General features: G+C 38.6%; 1 protein-coding gene across 1 annotated transcript; it reads left to right on the top strand.

Moving 5' to 3' along the window:
* The first annotated feature begins 347 nt into the window (after positions 1-347).
* On the top strand, positions 348-23611 carry LOC128231712 (cartilage matrix protein-like). The gene is made up of 13 exons (XM_052944819.1): positions 348-533; positions 3075-3099; positions 10667-10835; positions 11101-11278; positions 11504-11738; positions 14204-14320; positions 15332-15629; positions 17171-17433; positions 17590-17625; positions 18021-18259; positions 19327-19509; positions 20114-20246; positions 20739-23611. Exons 1-13 carry the CDS (start codon positions 480-482, stop codon positions 20744-20746), a joined length of 1938 nt encoding a protein of 645 aa, XP_052800779.1. The 5' UTR covers positions 348-479; the 3' UTR covers positions 20747-23611.
* Positions 23612-27545: the final 3934 nt, after the last annotated feature.

Below are 27545 nucleotides of genomic sequence, written 5' to 3'. Positions count from 1 at the left end.
CAACAGACAGATTCACATTCAGTCATTTAGAGGAGCTCTGACAGCCAAAAATCCTTTAAGCAGTTTACATAACCCGCCGACTTAAACACTACATTCTAATTATTGGTTAATATACGTCATTTGAAAATCGTGAATCGTAAATGGTTTGTCATTTGAAAAGAGAAGATAAATAATGAAGAACTTGACAGTACGCTTTATTGTATGAATCACCAAATATGGTTAGGTCACCGCCCATTTCCGCGCTCGGCTTCCTGATAGGTGGCTGGCGAATGTCTTGTTCCAAATGCGCCTCCTCTTTACTATACTACTACTATACCCTGGCGTATTCGAAGACTATATAAACCACATGCTCAGAGGAAATTACGCAATATCAATCTTAATTCAAAAAGATTTAAACTGTATGAGGAAGCTTTAAATAAGATAACGTTTCGAGTTATAAAGTGATTTTCATAGAATTATAAAGACTTATCTTGTTAACAATGAACATGATTTTAACTGTGGGAATATTAGCTGTGTCATTGACATCCGTTGTGGTGAGTCAAATAGTTATGTTTTTTGCAAACTATATTTAAGAGAATTGATCCATGATAAACAAAACATACATTGTTTAAAAAGTCAATAATTCACTTTACTCCCACGTTCTCAACTATTTATTTGTCGTCCAATCAACTTGGACGTTTATGAGCATAGTTTTGCCTTGAAGATTCTTAGCATTTCTAACCAGGTTGTCAGTGTATGACAGTGTGTTCGCTTTTTATAAACTATTGATTGTTGACGTTTCATGAGTAAATTATTTTCTTGTTTTGGTATTTCTTATAACTTGGGTATATATTGCACACAATAACATCACAGTTCATCCTACCATAAACAATTTCTCTATTGTAGCAGACACAATAGGGAATATATCAATAAAAAAAGTTAAAAACACATTCACAAGAGCTTTAGTTTTTGTTTTATTTTAGTCAGTGCATGATAAATTAGAAATGAACATGTAAAGAGTTAGTGAAAGGTACACATTTTGAACTGAATAACTCAATTGTGACTGCATTCAAATTGAAAACAAAAACAGGTGTCAATGCGTCTCAATATAGTCTCAATGCGACTGGGAAATGCAGTAGTCTCCATGTGACTGAGAATTGTAGAAGTCTCAATGTTACTTGGAATTGCGGTAGTCACAATGTCACTGGGAATTGTAGTAGCCTCATTGTAAAAGGGAATTTCATTGACCACATTGTGACTGAGAATTGTAGTGGTCGAAATGTGACTGGGATTTTAGTAGTCACCATGTGACTGGTATTGCAGAAGTCTCAATGCGGCTGGGAATGAATTGCAGTAGTCTTCATTTGACTGGGATTTGCGGTAGTCTCCATGTGACTTGGAATTGCAGTAGTTTCAATGTGCCTAGGAATAGCAGTAGTGTCAATATGACTAGGATTTTCAGTAGTCTCAATGTGACTGGGAATTGCAGAAGTGTCTAGGAATTGAAGAAGTCTCCATGTGACTTGAAATTGCAGTAGTCTCAATGTGACTAGGAATTGCAGCCGTCTCACTGCGACTAGGAATTGCAGAAGTCTCAAAGTGACAGGGAATTGCAGTAGTCTCAATGTGACTGGGATAGCAGTAGTCTCAATGTGACTGTGATAGCAGTAGTCTCAATGTGACTGTGATAGCAGTAGTCTCAATGTGACAGGGAATTGCAGTAGTCTCAATGTGATTGTGATAGCAGTAGTCTCAATGTGACTGTGATAGCAGTAGTCTCAATGTGACTGAGATAGCAGTAATCTCAATGTGACTGTGATAGCAGTAGTCTCAATGTGACTGAGATAGCAGTAATCTCAATGTGACAGGGAATTGCAGTAGTCTCAATGTGACTGGGATAGCAGTAGTCTCAATGTGACTGAGATAGCAGTAGTCTCAATGTGACTGTGATAGCAGTAGTCTCAATGTGACTGTGATAGCAGTAGTCTCAATGTGACTGAGATAGCAGTAGTCTCAATGTGACTGTGATAGCAGTAGTCTCAATGTGACTGAGATAACAGTAATCTCAATGTGACTGTGATAGCAGTAGTCTCAATGTGACTGTGATAGCAGTAGTCTCAATGTGACTGTGATAGCAGTAGTCTCAATGTGACTGTGACTGTGATAGCAGTAGTCTCAATGTGACTGAGATAGCAGTAGTCTCAATGTGACTGTGATAGCAGTAGTCTCAATGTGACTGTGATAGCAGTAGTCTCAATGTGACTGAGATAGCAGTAATCTCAATGTGACAGGGAATTGCAGTAGTCTCAATGTGATTGTGATAGCAGTAGTCTCAGTGTGACTCGGAATTTCAGTAGTCTCAATGTGACTCGGAATTTCAGTTGTCTCAATGTGACTCGGAATTTCAGTAGTCTCAATGTGACTGGGAATTACAGTCATTGGTACCCATGTCCCTTTTGAAAAATATATATATAAACTTAAATAGTGATGAGACACACGTCGTGGTCAAGCCGTAATGAAACCAATGGGCGCTATCATACCTTGATAAATATCTAAATCACATTTACACAGAACTATCTGGTGATTGAAATTACGTTCGAAAACTAACATGTACATATATCTTATTACAATTAAAGACTGAACTTTGACTATGAGTGACAAGAAGAAGGTGAACTTCTAACCCCAATTGTGACTTTGTCTTTTTATCTATTTTTCACTTGTCAGTCGGGCTAATACGTTTAAGAATTCTTTTAATTAACATCAGTTCAAATTTTGTCAAAAAGTTGCAATTACGTGGCTAGATTTCATGCAAAATAGCCTTCTGTTTGCGATAATAGCTAGTTCAACAGTATCTAGTTTCATCGATAATTGTATGTATTTATACGACACCAAGGTTGTATACATTACTTAAGCATATTGCAAATATATCGCTGCATGACAAATAGGCGCCATTTGTAATGCAAATTGAACACTATGAAATCATTGGACCATATTATTTATTATCTGTCATTTATTATTTGTTAGTTTTTGTAGTTGAATAATGGTGAAGATTTCTTAAATGACATGTTCTAATAGTTTGCCTTTGTCATTTTCAGCTTGGTCAGGGCCGAACACTTAGTGGTAAGTTACAGCAACCACAAGTTCATGTCTCCTTAATGTCTGTAAGCGTTCATGATTTAAGATCATTTTATTTGGAAAATAACCTCGAAAATAACTTTTCGTGTGTTATATTGAATCTTTTTGACAGTTAAATGATAATTATTTTCATTTGATCACAAGAATCTTAAATCTCATGACATGAAATTGTTATCAGCGTCAGTAATTGGTGTAATTATATCAAGCCATAATTTAAAAATAATAAAATTAAAGGGCACTTTAAAACATTCAGTAAAAGGCAACAAGAATAGACATTGAACAATACTCACTATTTCTATTAAATGTTTTATTCAACTATGAACTGCAACCGCCTTTGAAGTGAAATGGTAATGTAATGCAATGTCTTCCCACGCCATACATTTGTTTGGTTAGATGGTAACGAGATAGCTGTGTAGATTTGGCTCCTGTGATTGTAGCATGTAGACTGTCGCACAGCCTCCGACACAAACATTTAAGGCCATACTTTCCACGTGTCTGCGACTGTTGTATCATATCGCTGTCGCACAGCCTCCGACACAAACATTTAAGGCCATACTTTCCACGTGTCTGCGACTGTTGTATCATATCGCTGTCGCACAGCCTCCGACAGAGACATTTAAGGCCATACTTTCCACGTGTCTGCGACTGTTGTATCATATCGCTGTCGCACAGCCTCCGACACAAACATTTAAGGCCATACTTTCCACGTGTCTGCGACTGTTGTATCATATCGCTGTCGCACAGCCTCCGACACAAACATTTAAGGCCATACTTTCCACGTGTCTGCGACTGTTGTATCATATCGCTGTCGCACAGCCTCCGACAGAGACATTTAAGGCCATACTTTCCACGTGTCTGCGACTGTTGTATCATATCGCTGTCGCACAACCTCCGACAGAGACATTTAAGGCCATACTTTCCACGTGTCTGCGACTGTTGTATCATATCGCTGTCGCACAGCCTCCGACACAAACATTTAAGGCCATACTTTCCACGTGTCTGCGACTGTTGTATCATATCGCTGTCGCACAGCCTCCGACAGAGACATTTAAGGCCATACTTTCCACGTGTCTGCGACTGTTGTATCATATCGCTGTCGCACAGCCTCCGACACAAACATTTAAGGCCATACTTTCCACGTGTCTGCGACTGTTGTATCATATCGCTGTCGCACAGCCTCCGACACAAACATTTAAGGCCATACTTTCCACGTGTCTGCGACTGTTGTATCATATCGCTGTCGCACAACCTCCGACAGAGACATTTAAGGCCATACTTTCCACGTGTCTGCGACTGTTGTATCATATCGCTGTCGCACAGCCTCCGACAGAGACATTTAAGGCCATACTTTCCACGTGTCTGCGACTGTTGTATCATATCGCTGTCGCACAGCCTCCGACACAAACATTTAAGGCCATACTTTCCACGTGTCTGCGACTGTTGTATCATATCGCTGTCGCACAGCCTCCGACACAAACATTTAAGGCCATACTTTCCACGTGTCTGCGACTGTTGTATCATATCGCTGTCGCAGAACCTCCGACACAAACATTTAAGGCCATACTTTCCACGTGTCTGCGACTGTTGTATCATATCGCTGTCGCACAACCTCCGACACAAACATTTAAGGCCATACTTTCCACGTGTCTGCGACTGTTGTATCATATCGCTGTCGCACAACCTCCGACACAAACATTTAAGGCCATACTTTCCACGTGTCTGCGACTGTTGTATCATATCGCTGTCGCACAACCTCCGACACAAACATTTAAGGCCATACTTTCCACGTGTCTGCGACTGTTGTATCATATCGCTGTCGCACAGCCTCCGACACAAACATTTAAGGCCATACTTTCCACGTGTCTGCGACTGTTGTATCATATCGCTGTCGCACAGCCTCCGACACAAACATTTAAAGCCATACTTTCCACGTGTCTGCGACTGTTGTATCATATCGCTGTCGCACAGCCTCCGACACAAACATTTAAAGCCATACTTTCCACGTGTCTGCGACTGTTGTATCATATCGCTGTCGCACAACCTCCGACACAAACATTTAAGGCCATACTTTCCACGTGTCTGCGACTGTTGTATCATATCGCTGTCGCACAGCCTCCGACACAAACATTTAAGGCCATACTTTCCACGTGTCTGCGACTGTTGTATCATATCGCTGTCGCACAACCTCCGACACAAACATTTAAAGCCATACTTTCCACGTGTCTGCGACTGTTGTATCATATCGCTGTCGCACAGCCTCCGACACAAACATTTAAGGCCATACTTTCCACGTGTCTGCGACTGTTGTATCATATCGCTGTCGCACAGCCTCCGACACAAACATTTAAGGCCATACTTTCCACGTGTCTGCGACTGTTGTATCATATCGCTGTCGCACAGCCTCCGACACAAACATTTAAGGCCATACTTTCCACGTGTCTGCGACTGTTGTATCATATCGCTGTCGCGCAGCCTCCGACACAAACATTTAAGGCCATACTTTCCACGTGTCTGCGACTGTTGTATCATATCGCTGTCGCACAGCCTCCGACAGAGACATTTAAGGCCATACTTTCCACGTGTCTGCGACTGTTGTATCATATCGCTGTCGCACAGCCTCCGACACAAACATTTAAGGCCATACTTTCCACGTGTCTGCGACTGTTGTATCATATCGCTGTCGCACAGCCTCCGACACAAACATTTAAGGCCATACTTTCCACGTGTCTGCGACTGTTGTATCATATCGCTGTCGCACAGCCTCCGACACAAACATTTAAGGCCATACTTTCCACGTGTCTGCGACTGTTGTATCATATCGCTGTCGCACAACCTCCGACACAAACATTTAAGGCCATACTTTCCACGTGTCTGCGACTGTTGTATCATATCGCTGTCGCACAGCCTCCGACACAAACATTTAAGGCCATACTTTCCACGTGTCTGCGACTGTTGTATCATATCGCTGTCGCACAGCCTCCGACAGAGACATTTAAGGCCATACTTTCCACGTGTCTGCGACTGTTGTATCATATCGCTGTCGCACAGCCTCCGACACAAACATTTAAGGCCATACTTTCCACGTGTCTGCGACTGTTGTATCATATCGCTGTCGCACAGCCTCCGACACAAACATTTAAGGCCATACTTTCCACGTGTCTGCGACTGTTGTATCATATCGCTGTCGCACAACCTCCGACACAAACATTTAAGGCCATACTTTCCACGTGTCTGCGACTGTTGTATCATATCGCTGTCGCACAGCCTCCGACACAAACATTTAAGGCCATACTTTCCACGTGTCTGCGACTGTTGTATCATATCGCTGTCGCACAGCCTCCGACACAAACATTTAAGGCCATACTTTCCACGTGTCTGCGACTGTTGTATCATATCGCTGTCGCACAGCCTCCGACACAAACATTTAAGGCCATACTTTCCACGTGTCTGCGACTGTTGTATCATATCGCTGTCGCACAGCCTCCGACACAAACATTTAAGGCCATACTTTCCACGTGTCTGCGACTGTTGTATCATATCGCTGTCGCACAGCCTCCGACAGAAACATTTAAGGCCATACTTTCCACGTGTCTGCGACTGTTGTATCATATCGCTGTCGCACAGCCTCCGACAGAGACATTTAAGGCCATACTTTCCACATGTCTGCGACTGTTGTATCATATCGCTGTCGCACAGCCTCCGACACAAACATTTAAGGCCATACTTTCCACGTGTCTGCGACTGTTGTATCATATCGCTGTCGCACAACCTCCGACACAAACATTTAAGGCCATACTTTCCACGTGTCTGCGACTGTTGTATCATATCGCTGTCGCACAGTCTCCGACAGAGACATTTAAGGCCATACTTTCCACGTGTCTGCGACTGTTGTATCATATCGCTGTCGCACAACCTCCGACACAAACATTTAAGGCCATACTTTCCACGTGTCTGCGACTGTTGTATCATATCGCTGTCGCACAGCCTCCGACACAAACATTTAAGGCCATACTTTCCAAGTGTCTGCGACTGTTGTATCATATCGCTGTCGCACAACCTCCGACACAAACATTTAAGGCCATACTTTCCACGTGTCTGCGACTGTTGTATCATATCGCTGTCGCACAGCCTCCGACAGAGACATTTAAGGCCATACTTTCCACGTGTCTGCGACTGTTGTATCATATCGCTGTCGCACAGCCTCCGACACAAACATTTAAGGCCATACTTTCCACGTGTCTGCGACTGTTGTATCATATCGCTGTCGCACAGCCTCCGACACAAACATTTAAGGCCATACTTTCCACGTGTCTGCGACTGTTGTATCATATCGCTGTCGCACAGCCTCCGACACAAACATTTAAGGCCATACTTTCCACGTGTCTGCGAATGCTCACAGTAATATGTCGCTGTCACACTGTCTCAGCCAATGCATTTTGGACCAAACTTAACACGAATGCTATATCATATAGATTGTCTCACAGCCTAAGACAGAGACAAATTAAGCCATGCTTTCCACATGTCTATATACGTGTGCTTTATCATGTAGATTTTCGCAAGCCTCCGACAGTGGCATCAGACAGACACTGTAATTGTAGCTTTTGTTTCCATGATTGGCACTATAATCGGACGGTCATTGTCCGGTCGTAATAGCTTAATGAGTGTTGAGACAACTTCTACAATATTGTTTACCCCTCCGTACAAAAGGGCAGTGTCGTCTTTTGCACGGGATACATTCTACAGAAGCTGATAAACGTGGCAAATGACTATCTTAAACACAGATACAACACTCGATAGTCTTCAACTATGCTGATTGCCAATATATTTAATATTATCTTATCTTAGATCTTTACCCCCCGTTACTTCGTTATGTCATTCGATTAACAGTATTGATTGACTGGCATGGCGTCTTCACTATTGTTTTGTGAGCTTTAAATGCTTACTATGCAAAATTTAAGGATACATGGAAATGAGATAGCTCGGTCCTTCAAACAAACTATTTCAAAGGCAACTACTCTTTTCTGGTTCAATTTACAATGTAGGAACTTCATTCAAACCACGGGATGAGAGTGGTCTATGAGGTGGGATAGTTGGATACGTGCCTCTCATCACAAGGGTTACTTTGGCATGCTTTCTCACAAGAACACAAGTTATGGTTCATACACACTAAAGGAATCGAGAAACATGCATATCAGCTGTCTGTACAATCGGCAAGAATGATTAAGAATGAAATGAAACATATTTGGCAGGGCTTATCTGGTTCTTAAAATTCAATGGCCTGCCATTTCTCAAACTGTCCTTACGTTATTCGTATTTTGATGAAGAATTTCTGTGCATTTTTAAAGATGGTAATTAAGATGGGGTGAAATAATATCGCTAAATATATTCGATGAATAGTCTGGTTAAATTCGTAATAAGGTAATGTAGTTTCAAGCTTGAACAAATTTCATTAAAATATTCGCCAATACGCATACATTGCATAATGTATAAATAATTAGTCATTAGTGTATAGTTATAATGTAATTTAAGCGCAATTTCTTATATAACCGAATCAAATCCAAGTTAGTGATACACTTCTTGTACTGTCCATTTGATAACGTTATCAATGCCCAGGTAAGAACATTGCAAAATGAACGGATAGTAATAAAACACATTTTTAAAACGTAAAGCTCCATACGAAAATGCATCATAAGCTTAAATATAAAGTATCAAAAATGTGTTGAAATATATCATTATGATCTTAACCGCAAATTCTTATCTTTTTTCATGGGTGGAATTTGGCCAAATTTTGAATTTTGATTTTATTATTGGGAGATAGCACAGGTATATTTGATATGCTTTTATAATGAAGTTGCTTTCTTGAAGGCTAGTGAAAATCAAAATGCGCATATTAAGAATGTGACTTGATCTGCTCAATCCTTTTAAAAAGATGTTATTTGTGGGACACACCTCACATCATGTTATGATACATACCAGAAATAATATACTGTAGTATGCAAAAGGGCACATTGTCTCGGCTACGTACAGACGATTAATGTCACAAATGTACCGAGAACTGAAAAAACGCTCGCCCGGAAGACAATTGTATGATGTTTTTGAAAGCTGGGGGATCATTTGGTTGTTGTCCTATATTTACCACAACAACTAATTTATTTCGTCCTAACATTATATTTTACATTTGCCACATACATAGCCTTGGTTTGGTCAAGTATATGTATGTTTACGGTAAATTATTACAATAGTTGATTTGAGCACGATTGACCATACCACATCTGTGTGAAACAGTTTCAAAGGAAATACCTTTTAACCAACGATCGTATACATTTCCTTACATCATTTCTTTTCAGTTTCAGCTTCAGTTATTGACTCAACACTCGCACATGAGCCCAAAGTTTCTGGCTAGTTAAAGCGCATGCGCTACAAAACAACAATTATAAATGTTAAATAAATTTCGGTTAAACGTACTGCGTAAAAGGCTTTCTTTTACATATCTGCACAGAGATTAAATCTAGTGAAAAAAAATTGTAAAAAAGGCAAATATTCTTTATCCTTTAATTTGATTATCTGCCACTTAAAAGAAAAGTTAACCAAATAGTAGATGAGATATGTGCGGCACGCAGGAATGCCAAATATTGACACAGTGTAAACTATAAACACAGCGGAATGCACAGGTCTTTTTGCAGTTGGCAATCAATCATGGTGCAATTATACGTGATTCGTTTATTATCGTTGTGGCCACAATATTCTATTTAATGTGTTGTTACAGAATGCGGACTTCTGCAGTTTTTAGTGGGCTAAATTTCATACGTAGCTTGTGCAAATATGTGACTTTTTTATATATCCCTACACGGGAGTAAAACAACACATGTACACCATTTTATTATTCCACATTCTTGTAAGTTGGCAAGTATTAATCAGTACTTAATATCTTAATAAATTAAGTTATGACTTAGTTTATTTCGAGGAGCTTTAATCTGCTATTAAAGATTTCTTTCGAACCGTGCTGTGGTACAATAAAATGTTAAAACACTTGAAACAATATTTTTTCTGGAATATGTCTAATTTTCCGGAATGTCAGAGAAACATAAAACTTGCATAAAACATAAGAATAGTTTGCATGATTGCTAAAATTCTTAGTATATGTCTCATCAGTTTGAATGTTGCAACCGAATTAAAGACAATCGACTACTTCATTGAAATACATAGACGGTTACTCCTCGGATCTTCCAAGTTCAATGCGTTCTACAATTATGCAAAATACCTAGAAGGCATTCAAAGTTTACAAAAAAATGTTAAGCCATGTTGTTTTTGGAAACTTGGACGTTGGCTTTTGCGACTGCCCTCTTAATTTTCTTTTATGTACCTGGCTGTGCAGACAAGATATTCATTGCTGTTTTCGTTGGTACATGTGCTAGTTTTATGGATTCCACGTACTATTAAACCAACCTATTTTTTTGTTATTACATTTTGTTTTTGCCAAAATGTCATTAGTATGGTGTGTAATTAGAATACCCCAGCCGGTATTTGATCATATGCGGGCATTTACTTCCAGATGTGGAGTACTACTGTGGCAACAAACCTGCGGACGTCGTCTTCCTCCTAGACACGTCCAACAGCATCTGGGGACCCGACTTCACGCGTCAGCTCGCCTTTGTCAACAACGTCATCAGCATGTTCAAGATCGCGAGCAATGTTACTAGAGTCGGTATAACAACATTCAGGTAGGTCTATGTGCACACGTTGTGTAAAGTTCAAATGCCGCTTACAATTATATGCAATACCAGAAATCGTTCTGTTACTTAATTCACTTGTAACACTATTATTATCACTTCAATTTATCACCAAAGTCGGCAAACTTATTGTCATATGTGTAACTTGGTTTGATGACTCGCATATCTAAAAGAATATGCATTTTTTGTGTTGGCACGCCGTAATGGCTTGCATTTTGTATGATCCTTAAAATTGAATGGTATTATCTTGTTGCAGTTCCCAGGTTCACCGCGAGTTCTATCTGAACTCGTACTTTAGCAAGGATAGCATGCGTAGCCGGGTGTCCAGCATCCGCCAGACCCGCGGCTACCACACCAACACCGGTCTCGCCATCTGGCACATGAGGCACCGCATGTTTTCCCCGAGGCGCGGGTCAAGGCCCGACGTCGCTAAGGTAAAAATAACACCTTTTTAGCATTTTCATTGTATAAGGTTTGGCATTAAATATGTTTTTCTTGTAATCAGTAGTTCTTGTTGTGGTATTATCAACAAAACACAAGTTAATGTTTATTATTTGGCGACAGTATTGTTTCAAATGTTTTTTATGTATTTTATCGTCGTATACGCATGTGAAAGGATGAGCCACTGGAATATGTATAAACATTTTATTGCCCTGCAGATTGGCATCGTGTTGACGGACGGCCAGTCCTCCAGTATCGGTAAGACGTTAATGGAGGCAAAGCGCACCAAGCGGAAGAAGATCACCATGTTCGCTATCGGAATCGGCAGTAATATCAACGAGCGAGAACTACAGGGGATTGCCAGTTCCCCGTCCTCCGAATACGTGTTTAAGGTGGACGGATACTCTGCGCTGGACGCCATCAAGAACAGTCTTGCCGTTAGGACGTGCAGAGGTAAGGGAAGGCTTGTGGTTTAGATTTCGATGGTGTTTTAGTTATATTTATAAAATTGACACAATATATATTCATGACCGTCGGTCTCGGGCTTGAACCCGGCCCCATGCAAATATACTTGCATTACACGACCGGCGCCCTGCAAAACCGCCTGTTTGTGTTCGTTTCACTACATCGCCTTCTATGCAATGGTTTTCCGATGTTTATCAAGCGGGTCATGTTTTTTGTATATCATTTCTTGCTAATGAAATCGGGCATTGATATATATTCATTATGCAGTCAAATTGCCTGTAACTTGACATTTATTAGCAAAGAAAACACACTGCTTGTTGTAAAATGAATTGTTAGTGATGTTATATGACACATTAGTGTTTTGTTTATTTTGCTTATTTTAGATTTATATTCACTGCAGGAGACAACCGGCGTTGATATTCAGACGCCTAAAAAATATTCAAAATTTAATGGTACTAAATTCCAAACATTACAGACATTTTAATAATCCTCCCACAATTTTTTATAAGTTTTAATGTTCAGCATTCATCTACATACGTCTTGATGAAACACACTGAATAATGCATCTTAATGACCATATTAGAAGATGTGATGCGGATTTATTTATTTATTTTTTTTTTTTTTGTGGTTGCGAGTTTCAAATATTTCTGTCTACCGTTTTAGACAGACATATTAAAAATGCATTAATGCACGCTGAAATGGATGTCCGATTAACGTAATGGTGTTAAATAAAACTAAACTAAACATAGGAATTTACAAATTAGATTTTAATGAGTAGATCTTAACTTCCGACAAAGCGTTACTGAAATCAAAGCCACAACAATTAGCCTGGTTAAGAAGGTGTGTGTCGAATTAGCTAGAATACAAAAACTCCTCTTAAACTCAACATTGGAAAGTGTGCTGCCTTGCAATTATTTGAATTGTTGAGTTTGGAGGTCAGCGGATATTGTTTCTGTTAATATAACCCACAATGAGTCAAGAATCGAATAAAAATAGCTTACTTAAAAAAATGTAGAAAATTAAGAGTATACCAAAACAGCTAATAAATACTTTAAAGTCAATATGTGACATGGCGTTAACCTAGTGCCATTAAACCGGGTTTATGTTTTTAACCTTTTGCTACTGAGCTTGTTTCTGTAGTTTTTGCATAAATAATGGTGTTATTTTTAAAAGGACCAAAGAAAAGATGACATAAGACGGCTGATTAGGTCAAATGTAATAATCAATATATGCCATTCTCGTGCATCAGAGTGATGATGCTATGCGTATCACAGATGTACAATTATCAAACCTCTGTTGAACGAAAATGATATATATGCTTAAAACATAGGTTGCGATGCAACAAAATGCATAAGCGTGCTGACACTTGCAAGAACTTTGCACCGCGTTGTGAGGAATAATACGACCCGTTTTGGAGATAAATGTCGTTTTCATCAAAAAATGCATCATTAGAAGAATATCAGGAGTTGTACTTTTACACAAACAAAAATGTGCAGACAATTGTGCTTCTATTTATACCTTCGATACATTTGTCAGAGACGCTCTTCATGAAAATGCATCGTTAACTAAAAGTACACAGACTTTATACACGTTCGTTAACGTACAAAAATCGTGAGTTCGTAATTGGAAAAGTGGTGTTAATCAGGAAACATCTAGAACACACTCTGCTTTTATGACCATGAACACATGCCGAGATCCTAGTCGTGTCTCGAAACCAAAATGCGTAAAAGCGTTACAATGCATTAAAGCATTCCAACAGCCGCATTCCCTCGAATTTCCCTCCGTGGTTTTTCCATTACATTAACTACTTAATAACAGCAACCTTTTCTTAAATTAATAATAACAAAAACATAACAATGTGAATTAAATAAAACTTCTCAGTTTTGGTGCCAAGGAATAAAAACAGTTATTTCATTGGTTAATCATTACAAGTTGTCTATGTGCAGTTGAATTTCAGCATCTGTTAAATAGTTATAAAAAACACATTGCCTTAAACTTTATAACAACATAATTAAAGTATTAATCAAATCAGTTTCTCAATTTTGATGCCAAGAAAATAAAACAGATATTAATCAAAGAACTATATTGGTAAAGTTTAACGCAAGTTAATTGGCAGTTTGATTTAAGCAACTGTAAAATGTTATACAAGTGCAGCTTGTCTTTAATCTTATAATAACACTAATCAAGTATTTATCAAAATAATTTCTCTATTTGATGCCAAGAAAGTAGCAGACTTATAATTGAAACAGCGTTGTTTGATCAACCTTTATAACATACTTATTTGCTGTTGAAGTGCAGCAACATAAAGTAGGTTTAAGTTAATTTAGTTTCTTTACATATTTATAGCAAAAGTTCATCTAGTTCTTCGGAACGGAGAACTCCGAGTTGTTTTATAATGTGTCCAACAAGGTCTATTATATAACTAGGTAAGATTCAACTGTTGATTTTTTCAGTTACAACACAAGCACCATCAACGACAACAACGACAACAACAACAACTACGACAACAACAACAACAACAACAACAACACCATCAACCACCACTTCTCTTTACGATACCGCTCAGAGAGGTAGGTTAGCCGTTCATTATAATGTCTTGTACCTTTTAAGTGATTTTGTGATGTCAGATGATGATGATGATGATGATGATGATGATGATAACGATGATGATGATGATGATGATGATGATGATGATGATGTAAAAAATACGTGTTAAAGATTAGTAGGTAGGGTAAAACAATGACTCGTTTTAACAATTATAAATACAATAACCACATTACTTGGCCCAGATGTGATTACAAATTATAATAATTATATGATAAAGTGAAACTTAATATGTCAATTCCTTTTTTATTATAATTGTATGAGCAGATTGAAATTCATACTTTATCGTAAAACCAGGTGTGAGGGTGATTCAATATTGTATATGTTATTATTTGCATGTTTTCGCCCCCTAACAAATATAATCCGGTATGAAATATTTCCCTCTTACTCATGGAGCCGTATAAAAGCTGCATTCAAATTTAATTGCAATGATACGCGTTATAAATTATAATCTTTTCAAATTGCATAAATTAGACAAAATATTAATTTGAAAGTGTTTGACAGGTTATCTTTTTTGCTCTCGCGAAATATTTATGCGGTATGTGAACGATATCAATTGAAAATCAAGAATACTTTTCTTTAGAGAAAGACGTATTTAAACATCAAAGCCATTAGTATCTCGTATAACATACTCTCATTTGAATTTCATTTTAGTATGGAGGCCGATATGTATACTTTGTAGCTTTTAAACGCGTATTAATTGTATAAAAGAACAGTTAGATAACCGTTATATTACAAAGTAACTATTTTTACATTAATGTATTAAGTTAAATTCATTATGTGTTGCCTTTTATGGAATGAAATACAGGGGAACGTGACGAAAAACATTTTGTTTGGTAAAGAAGATTTTTAAGAACATAAAATACAAGTACTAACAGTTTGTTCTCAAAGGAACAATAATCTAAAACAATATTTATCTTCAAAAAAGCGGGGTCGTACTATGAACGTTGCTTCACGAATTTTTCCGTGGTTTACAGTATGCGCGGACAAGCCGATGGACGTCGTGTTCGCCATCGACTCCTCTGAGAACATAGCAGACAAGGACTACATCCGCCAGGCGGAGTTCTTTACCAAGATTGCTGAGGCCTTCAGCATTCATCCGGAAAAGACACGCGTTGGTTCCCTGCTGTACAGCGACCAGATCCAGGAAATGTTTGAGGTGGTTGACTACGATTCGTTGGATGGCGTCCGGAAGGGGATGGGTACACTGGGGATGACGGCCGGTGGAAGTCGGGTGGACCTTGCCCTCAAGCATATACTCACCAAAAGCTTTAGGTGGGCGATTTTCAAGTTTAAAAGCTTGTATTTTTCGTTTTTGGCGAGGACCGCACGTCCAATTGTGCGCCCCCTAAGTGCGGCCCCTCTAACGTCAAATCATTGAGCCGCCCTTTGTGAAATTTGATCGTTGCAGAAATCCGTGTTTTAGATGCCTTAAATAAAGTTTTATAATCTTGCATTCTGTCGCTATAAAGTTTACTTTACATCATTGAAAATGACTGAGACTAGGGGCTTATCATTTCAGGTTCTTTATACATCGAACAAACATCGCGTGGGGATTTTTTAACTTCATACTGGTAGATTTTTTAAAAGTCAACAGTTTGGAATAACAAATTCGTAGAAAAGGGGAATGGTCGATTTATAGGTGATGTTTGTTTTGTGTCGAATTTTCGAACTTAAAGTGTTCAATATTCTATTTGCATTTGACTTCAATACGTAAACCACTAGGTTGATTAATTATCATTGAGTCAAAGGTCGGTGTCAGTTTACGGGTAGGACTAAATTTGAAAATGCTTATCATTGCTGGCATATCTAAAGTATAATCTTATTTATTTATGGCATAATAACATCTGTAGCCTTATTTGCATTAAGCAAGGGGTAATTAACTTTCACAGTACACACATATCATACAAGGAGTTGTTATAAAGGCGTTTTATTATCAGCGTGTCCTTGAAACACCTAAATGCGAGATGAACAGTTGTTATTTCATGACCGCAATTACGTAGCACATCATAAAGGAAGTGCACTCATGAACAAGGATACCAATACATCATTTGAATTCATACCACAAGAATTTTCCTTATTTGAACATAAAATATAAATAAAGTAAATCATGTAAAAATCATTTTATGATGTCTGATTTTAACGCTGTCATTTACATATTGAGCGTGATTTAGATAAAACCACATACATAAAATAACAACGACGAGGAATGGTTAATTAAGCTTTGCATGGCTGGGAGTAAACTTATTGAAGTGGTATTATTCCCAGGTACGGGTTAAATGGTTGTGCAGGGGCGGATCAAGGATTTGACGTTAGAGGGGGCGTAACTAAAGGGAGTAACATTTTGACTTGCGGCCCTCCCTCAGAACTGAAATTAATTTGGTTTAAAGTGTAGTCTGGGGGCTTTAGGCCATGAAAAAATATTCTAGTTCAAAATGGTGTAGTTTTGGCGTATTTCATAGTAATTTTCTCTCCTACATTTAAATAAAAAGTTAACTTGGACGATTATAAGGGGGAGGTTGCGCCGGATCCGCCCCCCCCCCCGGATCCGTTTGTACTTTGTATTATACGTATATTACTTTTTTGATTATTTTGTCAATTGAAATTATTCCTTTCACAGATAAATTAGAGGGAGAGAAGACAATATTCTGAGTGATTATTTTTGGAACGATCTTGGTACTAAAAAGCCGAAAAATTGAGGGCGATTATTTCGAGTTATCCATTATTTCTAATGATGGCAACCAATAAATTTTGTCACGTTGAGTACAAGTACAATCCATTACATGTTATCCAAAGTATTTTAATGCGCATTTCAGGCGATCGTACACACGGCCGGGGGCGTCCCAGGTTGGAATCGTATTAACCGGAAGTCCCGCCCGTTACCTCGAGCTCTCCAAGGCGCTCGTGCATAAGGCTGACCGCGCTGGCGTTCAGTACATTGCCGTCGGCGTAGGACCGGAAGTGAATGATGAAGAGATGCGGATAATCACCGGCTCCAATGATGAGCACATATTCAGATTGAGCAGCTTTGAAGACCTTGAAAATATCGTAGCCGAAGTCGCTATTCAGGCGTGTTCAGGTATTTAAATGATATGATTCATTATCATGCAATTAATTTTAGATTACGTGTACATATGGTACTAGTTTATAGTTCGCTTAAAGTTCGTATTACTCAAATAGTGATTAATGAAACAGCCGCCCAAATATATTGACTATAATTGCTATCCTATTTCAGTTCCGGTGCCTCCCCAGACAATTCAACAAGATCAACGTGAGTTTACCCGTCGTTGTTTTTCATTCCTTTAAAGATATTTTAATTGTTTGAAGAATAGTCCTTGAGTGAACTGTTGATATAAATTAAAGATTCAACTGCGTAAAATACCTCTCGGCCTTGCTACCATTATAAAGTGATTAATTCTGCTATAAAACCGTCTAGGCAAGGGCATTACGAGTCGGGTTTCAATTATTCAGGTGCACACTATCATTAACTGAAAACAAAGACAATTCTATTCACATTATTTTATCATGGCTTTTAAAACTTTTCTTATTTCGGTCTTATTTACTTCATTACCCATTTAATTGCACAATAAATTATTTGCAATAGCCCATTTTCTGTATCACTATATGTGATCTAGTTATATACACCGTTATTGCCCTACATTTCAGCCTGCGGTAGCAAACAAGAGGCCGACATCATGTTCTTAATGGATAGTGTCAACGCCGGAAAGCGAAACTCGAGAAAGGCGCTTGACTTCATCAAGGTCCTGATCCAGGAGCTAGACATTGAGAGCGACAACATCCACGTGGGACTCATGTCTGCGGAGTGCGAGGATAACGAGCCCGGCTTCGAGCTTGGAGCCCATTCTAGTAAAGCGGAGATTGAGAAGACGTTTGACACCATGAAGGTTTGTCTTTACATGTACTTCAAGAACTCGTATAATGCTTAAAGGTTCTCAAATGTTTGTTCAAAGTAACCGTATCCTGTTTCAAAGAACCCGTGTGATTGGTCCAAAGTAACCGTATCCTGTTTCAAAGAACCCGTGTGATTGGTCCAAAGTAACCGTATCCTGTTTCAAAGAACCCGTGTGATTGGTCCAAAGTAACCGTATGCTGTTCCAAAGAACCCGTGTGATTGGTCCAAAGTAACCGTAACCTGTTTCAAAGAACCCGTGTGATTGGTCAAAAGTAACCGTATGCTGTTCCAAAGAACACGTGTGTTTGTACAAAAACTGTATCATGGTTCTTCGTGTGTTAGTTTCCAAAGTAACCGTACGCTGGCCCTAAATTTGGTTCAAAGTAACCATATGCCGGTCCAAAGAACGCAAGCTGGTCCAAAGCACCCATGTGTTAGTGTCCAAAGTTACCGTACTGTTACCCAAAATGCCCGTAATTTGTTTTAAAGTAGCCATATGCCGGTCCAAAGAACGCAAGCTGGTCCAAGGAACTCGTGTGTTGTTGGTGTCCAAAGTAACCGTATGCTGGTCCAAAACATCTGTAGTTTGTAAGTCCAAAGTAACCGTATAGTGGCCCAAAGAATCCGTCTATTGGTCCAGGTTAAATTTTCTAATTCGAAACGTATGCATTGAAAGTACATCTTTATATGACCAGTCTGTCATATAAATCACCCTATATGGAACACTATGGTAGCTGATTTCTGCCATTTGTTGTTGTTGCATTTTTGCCCAGTCACATTGCGCAGTTCAGCATTTTGACCCGCCACATGAGTAATTCTGTATTTTAGCACTGAAATTTGGTGCATTTTTGCATATCTATATTGTCGCATTTTTGCCCACTCGTCGCAAATGCGAAAACTGTAAATGGCAGTAAACAACCCACATAAAACACGTAATTAAAATGTGGTTACCGCATACATATAATCATAGAAAGGCATCTTTAATGGACCTGAACATCTACAACTTTTATATAAAAGAAATATACATATGAAATACTAATATTAGTTTTTATCCCATAGGGGACGGACTTCCACAAGATTCTACACAACATGCGGCGCGGCTCATTCAGCAGGAGCGGATCCCGGAAGCATGCGAAGAAGATCGCCATCCTGATCATTGACGGAAGCCTTGAAGAGCCACTCAAGACACTCACTGAAGCACAGAGGGCCAGGATTCACGGCATCGAGGTCTTCGTCATTCAGGTAAATGAACGAGGCCTCAAATTTTGAAGATCATTGCACATTTAAATACTTCTTTGTAAACTCGATCCTTTACAAAACAAATGTTTGAACCCATGTTGGAGCAATAAATAATGCTACTTAAAGTACAGATTTTAAAGGAGATAAACGTAATATCATACGATGAGTCACGTCTTTTTTACCGCGCAACCTCTTTTGTTGAGCTGCAATGTTTACAAACGTTCTGACCGAATATTTTCTTCAGTATAATTTGCTTTATTTGAAAATTAATATGCGTTCATTTGCACGTAGGTGCGATCGTTTGACTTCCTCTCATTTTGATTGCTTCTATATACTGCAATGTTGATACTTTTTATATTGTAGTTAAGTAGATAACGTCTATTCTATTCAATGTCAGTTTTTCCGCGACCAAGGCATATTTTAATTCAGAACACAATACCCATGAGTCTGACTATGCCCCGCAAGCACCTCGACTCTCAGACCAGAAAAACTGGTTAGGTTCTAAACTATATGTAGCCACTTGTGTCATCAAGTATCCTTGATAGACTGTGTGACATACTGATTGTGTTGTTTCACATCCACCAATGTTGTGCCTTTATAAAAACAGGTAGGCGAGGAAGCGCCCCAGGAGGAGCTGCTGATGATGTGTGACGACCCTTCCAGCCAACACTTTTTCCAGGTGGCCTCCTACGCTGACCTTCAACAGGTCAAAGACGGAATCCTTAAGTCACTATGTGATGGTAAGTACACGGTATTTATCTGCTCTTACACTGACCTGCAACGGGTCAAGGACAAACTTTTGTGAGATCGACTGTAAATTCACTATGTGATGGTAACGTAGATTGTCTAAGGCAACATCACATGTGCATGCGTATAGGTTCTATTGCGAGGGAGGTCACAACGTTGTTTTGGCGCATATCACCTTAAGTGAACTAAATACAAACAATGATACTAGTCTCGAATAAACTGCCAAAATCGAATAAAACGGAATTTTATTACTTTGTTTTTTTAGCTTCAAGAACATGTGAAACTATCGAACCATACACGAAATAAATCATTTTCTATCCATCTAAAAGCATTACTGGTACATGATGAACTTAATATTATTCATCATTAGGTTTATATATATTGATACATGTGGACGAAATCATTAGCCAGACAAAATCAAGAAACACTTTATAAGTATGTTTACTCTGATGTTTTATATTTAAGGCATTTATCTTTTTTTACAGAACTTTGAGAGATGAACGTTGTGATTCATGTAAATAAAGAAGCTTGTCTGTGATAAACATTGCGACGAATCGGGAACCCGGAGCAGCCCGTTCCCTGGAAATACCCGTTCCCGATCCCCTTGACACGCCCTCGCCTAGTGCGAGGGGCAGAACTGTTCGGGCGTCCGAGGGCGCTATACTCTTTCTGCTAGTTGCGTTCCATACTTGCTACAATCGCCACAATTGTACAAGAACAATGACCATCAATACTTTTCATGGAGGGTCGAAATCATAGACCACCTTCAGACTTGGAGGGTCGAAATGGTACCCCATCTCGAGATGATTTGGAGGGTCTAAATAGTATACCACCGCGAGGCTTGGAGGGTCGAAATTGTACACGAACGCCAGACTCGGAGGAATTAGAGAAGAGCCATGAGATACTTGACAATGTTTACCATCCTAGTTTCTCTTCCTGGTGCTATTACGAGTTATTCCGATTACACAACTCGAGTTGACACTGCTCCAATCTAGGATAAAGCGCCCGAAGACGCCCTTGTGTTTCCCTATGTACAGTGTTGGAAAATGGTATCTTTATCAAAAAACATAAAACAGTCTGATTTCATATTTGACGCTACTGTATGCTTGTGAATTAGCCTTAAAGCTTATGAACACTTTTTTAAAATGACCAGTTACATATCATATTGAATCACAAATATGTACTTTGCCGATCTGTTTAAACGATTTGCATTTTATCAGTGTTATTATTTACGTTTGCAATTCAAATATTTTCTGCTGTGGCGGGTTTCAATTTTATTTAACATAAAACATGTACTATTTTAAAGCATTTGACGCTATAGGCTTTCCAATATAATCACTGCCAAACAGATTGGTTGTATTGACTATAATTAGAGTAAACCACGGTGACAAAACTCATTTTTATGCTACAGAACGGTCCAAGGGTAAATGGATGTAAATAGTCTTATAGTATTTTGGACAATCATGTATATTTATAAATAAGAATTGCAATTTATTATTTAAATTCGCTTTTAGCTTGTCGATTTTCTAAGGAAAAGGGTCAAGATAATGTCATAGCCTTGCTGTTGGTACCATCGTCGTAGTGCAGATATTTTAACCTTGGTCAAAAATGATAAAAACAACTGTGCAAGATATTGAAATGGAACTTGGTACACATGTTGCCAGGGACGATACACGTATCCACAGAAAGGTCCATAACTATGGGGGGTTTTTAGAACTATTGACTCGTGCCCCTTTTCCCCTAAAACGTAACAGACAAGTGTAGGCGTTCGCTTTTTTATGGTTATGTATTTATCATTGTGTTTTTATTTTCGATTGTATGACTTATACTCTACATGTATATTTCATTTCGTTTGTTTGAATATTAACGCTTGCAGAGTTTTTGGCATTCTTTCTTTCAGTTGTTTGTGATTTAATCATCTTCATCCATCCATACATTGTTAAGCTTTTCTACTGTTTGTGCAATATGTGATAATGATATGATTTTGTACAATATGTAAGAAATGAAAGTTTCGCAACAATAGAACGTCTTGAGTTCGTATCCTGGACACCTCTAAATGCAATCGATACACCGCGGTATTACGAAGCTTGCAGGAGATGGCAAAGTTGTTACGATTGCTCAAAACAGTATAATGAATTATACCTTAGTCACACTAGCACCTTATTCTCCCGACATGCTGCAGTATATGACGAGATGGAACTCGGCAAACATGACAACGAAAGGCCAGGAGTTGTTTGAGAAAAATGTGGCCAAAATGTGTATGCAGTATTTATTTGGGATAAATGTAAAAGAGTTAAACGAAATCTTACGAGTTGTTTCGACGTGAGTGCGAAGCGCCTCCAATGCTTTACCGACATTATTGTGGAAATGCACTCGAAAATGTAGGGCTTTTGTACGATTACACTCGAGTTACTGCGGGTCGGACGCGTTTATAAGAGTTAAGTACAGTTAAAGGTTCATGTTTTTGCATTGTGATTCGAAAGACTGAGTCATGAGTACGGTGTGAGTACGGGTTAGTGAGATATGTTGCGAGTTCATTCATTGGCGTAGTTTAACGTAGACAATTTAGGCATAGATCTGCGCATACTTGTTATAACGCTTATTTAAGAGACCACAAATGCATACACAGACTACTAGCGAGTCTCCTGATGAAATTTCTGTAAAACAGCATAATATAACATGGCAGAAATAATACACAGTGTGGCTGAGACATATTTATTCTGCTCTCTTTTTGACCAAAGACAAACTGCAACAATTTCTTACGTCAAGACTATGAAAGCATTTCGTTAGTAACATCGGACATAACTTCATTTTATCTTGATCAATGTTATAAACGACAAGATGTGATCGGATGTAGTCGCGAAAATAATGCTGCCGTACGCTGTTTACGTTCAAGCTGCATCTGGCAAAACCTATCAGTTCATGTGAAAGGATGACCACCCCCAAAACTCCGCTTTCCTTGCGATTATGTAGATTCCATTTGCGTTTACCTCACACGAACCTTATCATACATAGACTGTAGACATGACCTATTTACCGAATACACACTGTCACCTTTAACTACAAAGTACACGCACCTGCCGTAACACTTAAAACGTAGATCAAACGTACACGTACGCGTACGCGTAGCGAACTAGAGCTTTTTTCTTAACCTGTATGATAAACACATATTAGCGATATTTTGGTGCTTTTTTACCTTGCTAATTTGAGGCCACGCAGCTAATTATTGAAAACCCTTTTTATGAAGGCTACTATTTTTCGAACTGTACACAACTCACACGCTTTTTTATCATTAAAGTCAAATAAGTTATACGTTATATTGCATTTGAATAAAACCTAAATAAATTTTTGGCATCAGTGTATTCCATTTTGTGCCCTTTTGAGAAAAATCTGCTTAACGTGCATTGTCTGCCACGTATGATATTTACCAACAAGTTATGCAATACAATCAGTTACTTTGATTTCTCTTTAAATCAGAATAAAAACTCAAGTTCTATTGACTGAAAATGATCAAGTGTATTCAACTCCTTGATTGTTCAAGGATATTTAGGTAATTATATGATGTATATGATAAAAACAGGATGGCAGATAAGTGGTTTCCTTGAAGGTATAATTTCACCCATAAAATGGCGTACAGACTTAGCGGGATTTGAGAAGATGACAAAACCAGAATAGGAAGTGAAAAATGTCATTTATTGAAATTGAATGTCTTTCTTTATAAACGAGCTATATAAATGTCAAAAACAAAGTTGGAGGTAAATTATATCTATATTTTTCGATTTCTACCCATACAATGAAATGTACATTAAAGAATAAAGAACCCTCGGCAATAAACGTATTTCAAATATCAAAACCAAATATTTACAAATTCTTACCACTTTACTTCCGTCTTGAGAATCGATCAGCTATTTTCTAACCTCAAGTGAACAGTTGTTTTTAAATAAGTATATGTTAGCGTTCGAGTTTGGCGTTCTTATAAAATAGAGTGAGTGTAGACCGTAAACATTATTTGGTGTTTTCTGTACATTCGTCAGAATCGAACTAGGTAAAACTTATGAAAAGAAAATTTGAAAAGATCCTCGATTGTCATTAGCCCATTCAAAAATGTAGACACACTTTTTGTCATTTTTTCTACTCCACTACTCTACTGCCAGGCCACGTACTGGAGCGTGATTCAACAGCTGTCAGCCTTCGTCAGAATCGAGGAGAAAAAATAGTATAAACTATAGATTGATATATGTGAATTGGGCTGAGCCACCAGTCTACATTCGAAATTATTTAGTAAAATGACAATGTCGAGCCGGAATGACAAGCTGGACTGAATTCTAGCTCGACATTCGATATTTATATAGGGAATCAAGGTCGAGCTGCATTCTCAAACTGAACAGCATCCCTGCTCGACATTCGTTAACATAAAAATAATTTTTAATGTCGAGCTGGAATGTCGAGCTGTACGGAATCCTAGTTCGACATTCTATATTATACAGGGAATCTTCAATGTCGACATTCGATGGCATAAAATGAATTTTCAATATCAAGCTCGAATGTCGAGCCGGACGAAATCCTAGCTCGACATTCTTTGTTATATAGAGAATCTTCAATGTCGAACTGCAAAGTCGAGCTGAACGGCATCGCAGCACGACATTCGATAATATAAAGTCAATTTTCAATGTTGAGCTTGAATGACAAGTGGACGGACTCCTAGTTCGACACTCGATAATATATAGCTATATTCCTTGTCAAGCTGCAATGACGAAATTGGACGGAATCCTACCTCGACGTTCGATATTATACAGGGAATTTTCAATGCTGAGCTTGAATGACGAGCTGGACGGCATCCTAGCTCAACATTCGATATTATATAGGAAATAATCAATGTCGAGCTGCAATGTCGAGCTTGACGGTATCCCACCTCGACATTTGCTAATATATATTGATATTTCAATGTCGAGCTGGAATGACGAGCTGGACGGGATCTGGACATTCGATAATATATAGGGAATTATCATTGTCGAGCTGCAATGACGAGCTGTAGGGAATAAAAAGGCAAATGTTGAGACTCATAATCACTGATACTGGGAACACACATGACGACACTATTAATTTAGTGGAACCAAGAAACACTGAAAACGTGACACAGTCTCGAAATGATGGAAGAAGAGGTCAGAGGGACAAAGTCGTGAATAATGAGGGACAACCAAAAGATGACCGGGATATGGAAAAAACCCGTCGAAAACGTTTGGCTCAATTAATTAAGGGAAAGTGTTTTTGTATGATAAAGGATGTGTTTTAGCATTCCAAAGGCATATTTATAAGTCTGTTAATAGTCGGAAAACAGAGGTTCCATTCGTCTCTACCACGGCGTTTTGCAAAGGTCTTCACTGCTCAGCTGTATTCGTATAAACTATTCTTAATGAGCCACTTTTCAATGACCTGTAGACAGTTGAATGTAATATAAGTGATATGATCTCACACTTAAATGATGAAGTGAATAGAATGAACGTTACAGGGTCAAGTAGAAAGTACACCGGAGAAGCAATAAAAAAAACACCAGCTGAAGTTTATTATGACACGATATTCAAAAAAAAGGCGAGGAAATGGCAGATGGGAACATTACGTCTGAGCCAAGTCCTACAGTATGAAGTAACTTGTCTCAGAGGTAATACAAAAGGAGCAGCTACATTCAATCATAATAACCGAATTACAAGTCCTTTAAGAGAGCGAACAGTCCAAAAACATAAACGATCCATACATAAGAGATATTGGCGTGGATCCTTTCTGTCTGATTTTGTTCTACGACCGACAAATTGCATTTCTGAAACAGTGCTCTTCAAAAGGACATTTGAATATATACATGGACGCCACGAGATCTATCATTACCAATATATCTGGTCAAAATATTAAGACCAGATATACCTATACTCTGTGGTAATTAAACCCGAAATAATCCTACCCGCTGTATCAATAGCCGAAATGGTTACTACACAACACACTGTTCCAAGAATATAATTCTTTGTCGACTATGAAACGCGCAATGAATTTAAGTGGGAAAAGTATAAAAGTTCAAAAGATTGAAACTGATTTTAGTTTCGCATTGATACAAGTCTGCATTCATACGTTTTCAAATACAACATTGAAGACGTATCTGATAAAGTGTTCACATCTTTTGAATACTGGAGTCATGCCTGATGATTTTCTAGTACACCATTTGTGCGAAGCACACATGACTTAACTTTTCAAGATACCGTAAGAAGTACAAACAGGCTATTAAGAAACAAGTCCGAATCCTCAGCATGAACGTTTTTGAAGCTCTTCAAAACTAAAGCATTAGAGAAGGCGGAAATGATATTCAAGGATGCATGAACAGTTTTCCTGCACAGATACGAACGCGACGATGTGGCCTTGGCAAAACCACGAAGAATTAAACCGGCTAGTATATCGGACGAATATGACCATGATGTAGCCAGCCAGTAGGTATGGAAGGAATTGGATGACGAGTCATCTCTAGAAGATTTCCCTAATAATATCGAATGTCGAGCAGGGATGCCATCCAGCTCGACATTGCAGCCCGATATTGAAGATTTCCTATATAATATCGAATTTCGGGCTAGGATTCCGTTCAGCTCGTCTTTCCAGCTCCATATTGAAAATTCGCTTGATATGATCGAACATCGAGCTTGGATGCCGTCCAGCTCGACATTGCAGCTCGACATAACATATTCCCTACATAATATTAAATATCGAGCCAGGATGCCGTTCAGCTTGTCATTCCAGCTCGACATTAAGATTCGCTTTATATTATCGAATGTCGAGCTAGGATTCTGTCCAGCTCGACAATACAGCTCGACATTGTCATTTTACTATATAATTTCGAATGTCGATTGTCTATTGCCGATGGCTGAGCCAAAGTCACACATATTATAGATTGACTGTGTCCCAAACAAAATATGTTATTTGTGAGGTTAGCGGTATATATGCCAGTGTTGCAAAAGTACATAATTATAAACTTTAAAAATGATAGGTAGGTGATAATTTTGACGAACCAAAAACCTTTCGTCATTAAATGTTGTTCCACATTTAGCAGCGTAATTTCTGTATCAATTTTATTATGAATCCCATTGTTCATTAGCCAATGTTTTTATTTTCATTGAGCAAGATCATAATATCCAAATCCAAATCAAACAGCTAAATAAGGCGGGAAAGGTCACGTGTTAACATGCGCGTACTGAAAAACTACATTTATAGGGCCAATATACAGAAATGCCCTGTGAGAGGAAAGCCCACGTACAACT

The sequence above is a fragment of the Mya arenaria genome, chromosome 4 (genome assembly GCF_026914265.1).
Source record: "Mya arenaria isolate MELC-2E11 chromosome 4, ASM2691426v1".
NCBI classification, from domain to species: domain Eukaryota; kingdom Metazoa; phylum Mollusca; class Bivalvia; order Myida; family Myidae; genus Mya; species Mya arenaria.
The sequence above is the reverse complement of the archived record's forward strand: the minus strand, read 5'-3'. Positions and strand labels throughout refer to the sequence as shown.

What these genes read in the sequence shown, in the direction of transcription:
- LOC128231712 (XM_052944819.1), top strand. Translation starts at nt 480, where the DNA reads ATGAACATGATTTTAACTGTGGGAATATTAGCTGTGTCATTGACATCC. An exon ending in TGCCGTTAGGACGTGCAGAG is followed by an intron (nt 11,739 to 14,203) that starts GTAAGGGAAGGC and finishes TGATTTTTTCAG; the next exon opens with TTACAACACAAGCACCATCA. An exon ending in ATACTCACCAAAAGCTTTAG is followed by an intron (nt 15,630 to 17,170) that starts GTGGGCGATTTT and finishes TGCGCATTTCAG; the next exon opens with GCGATCGTACACACGGCCGG.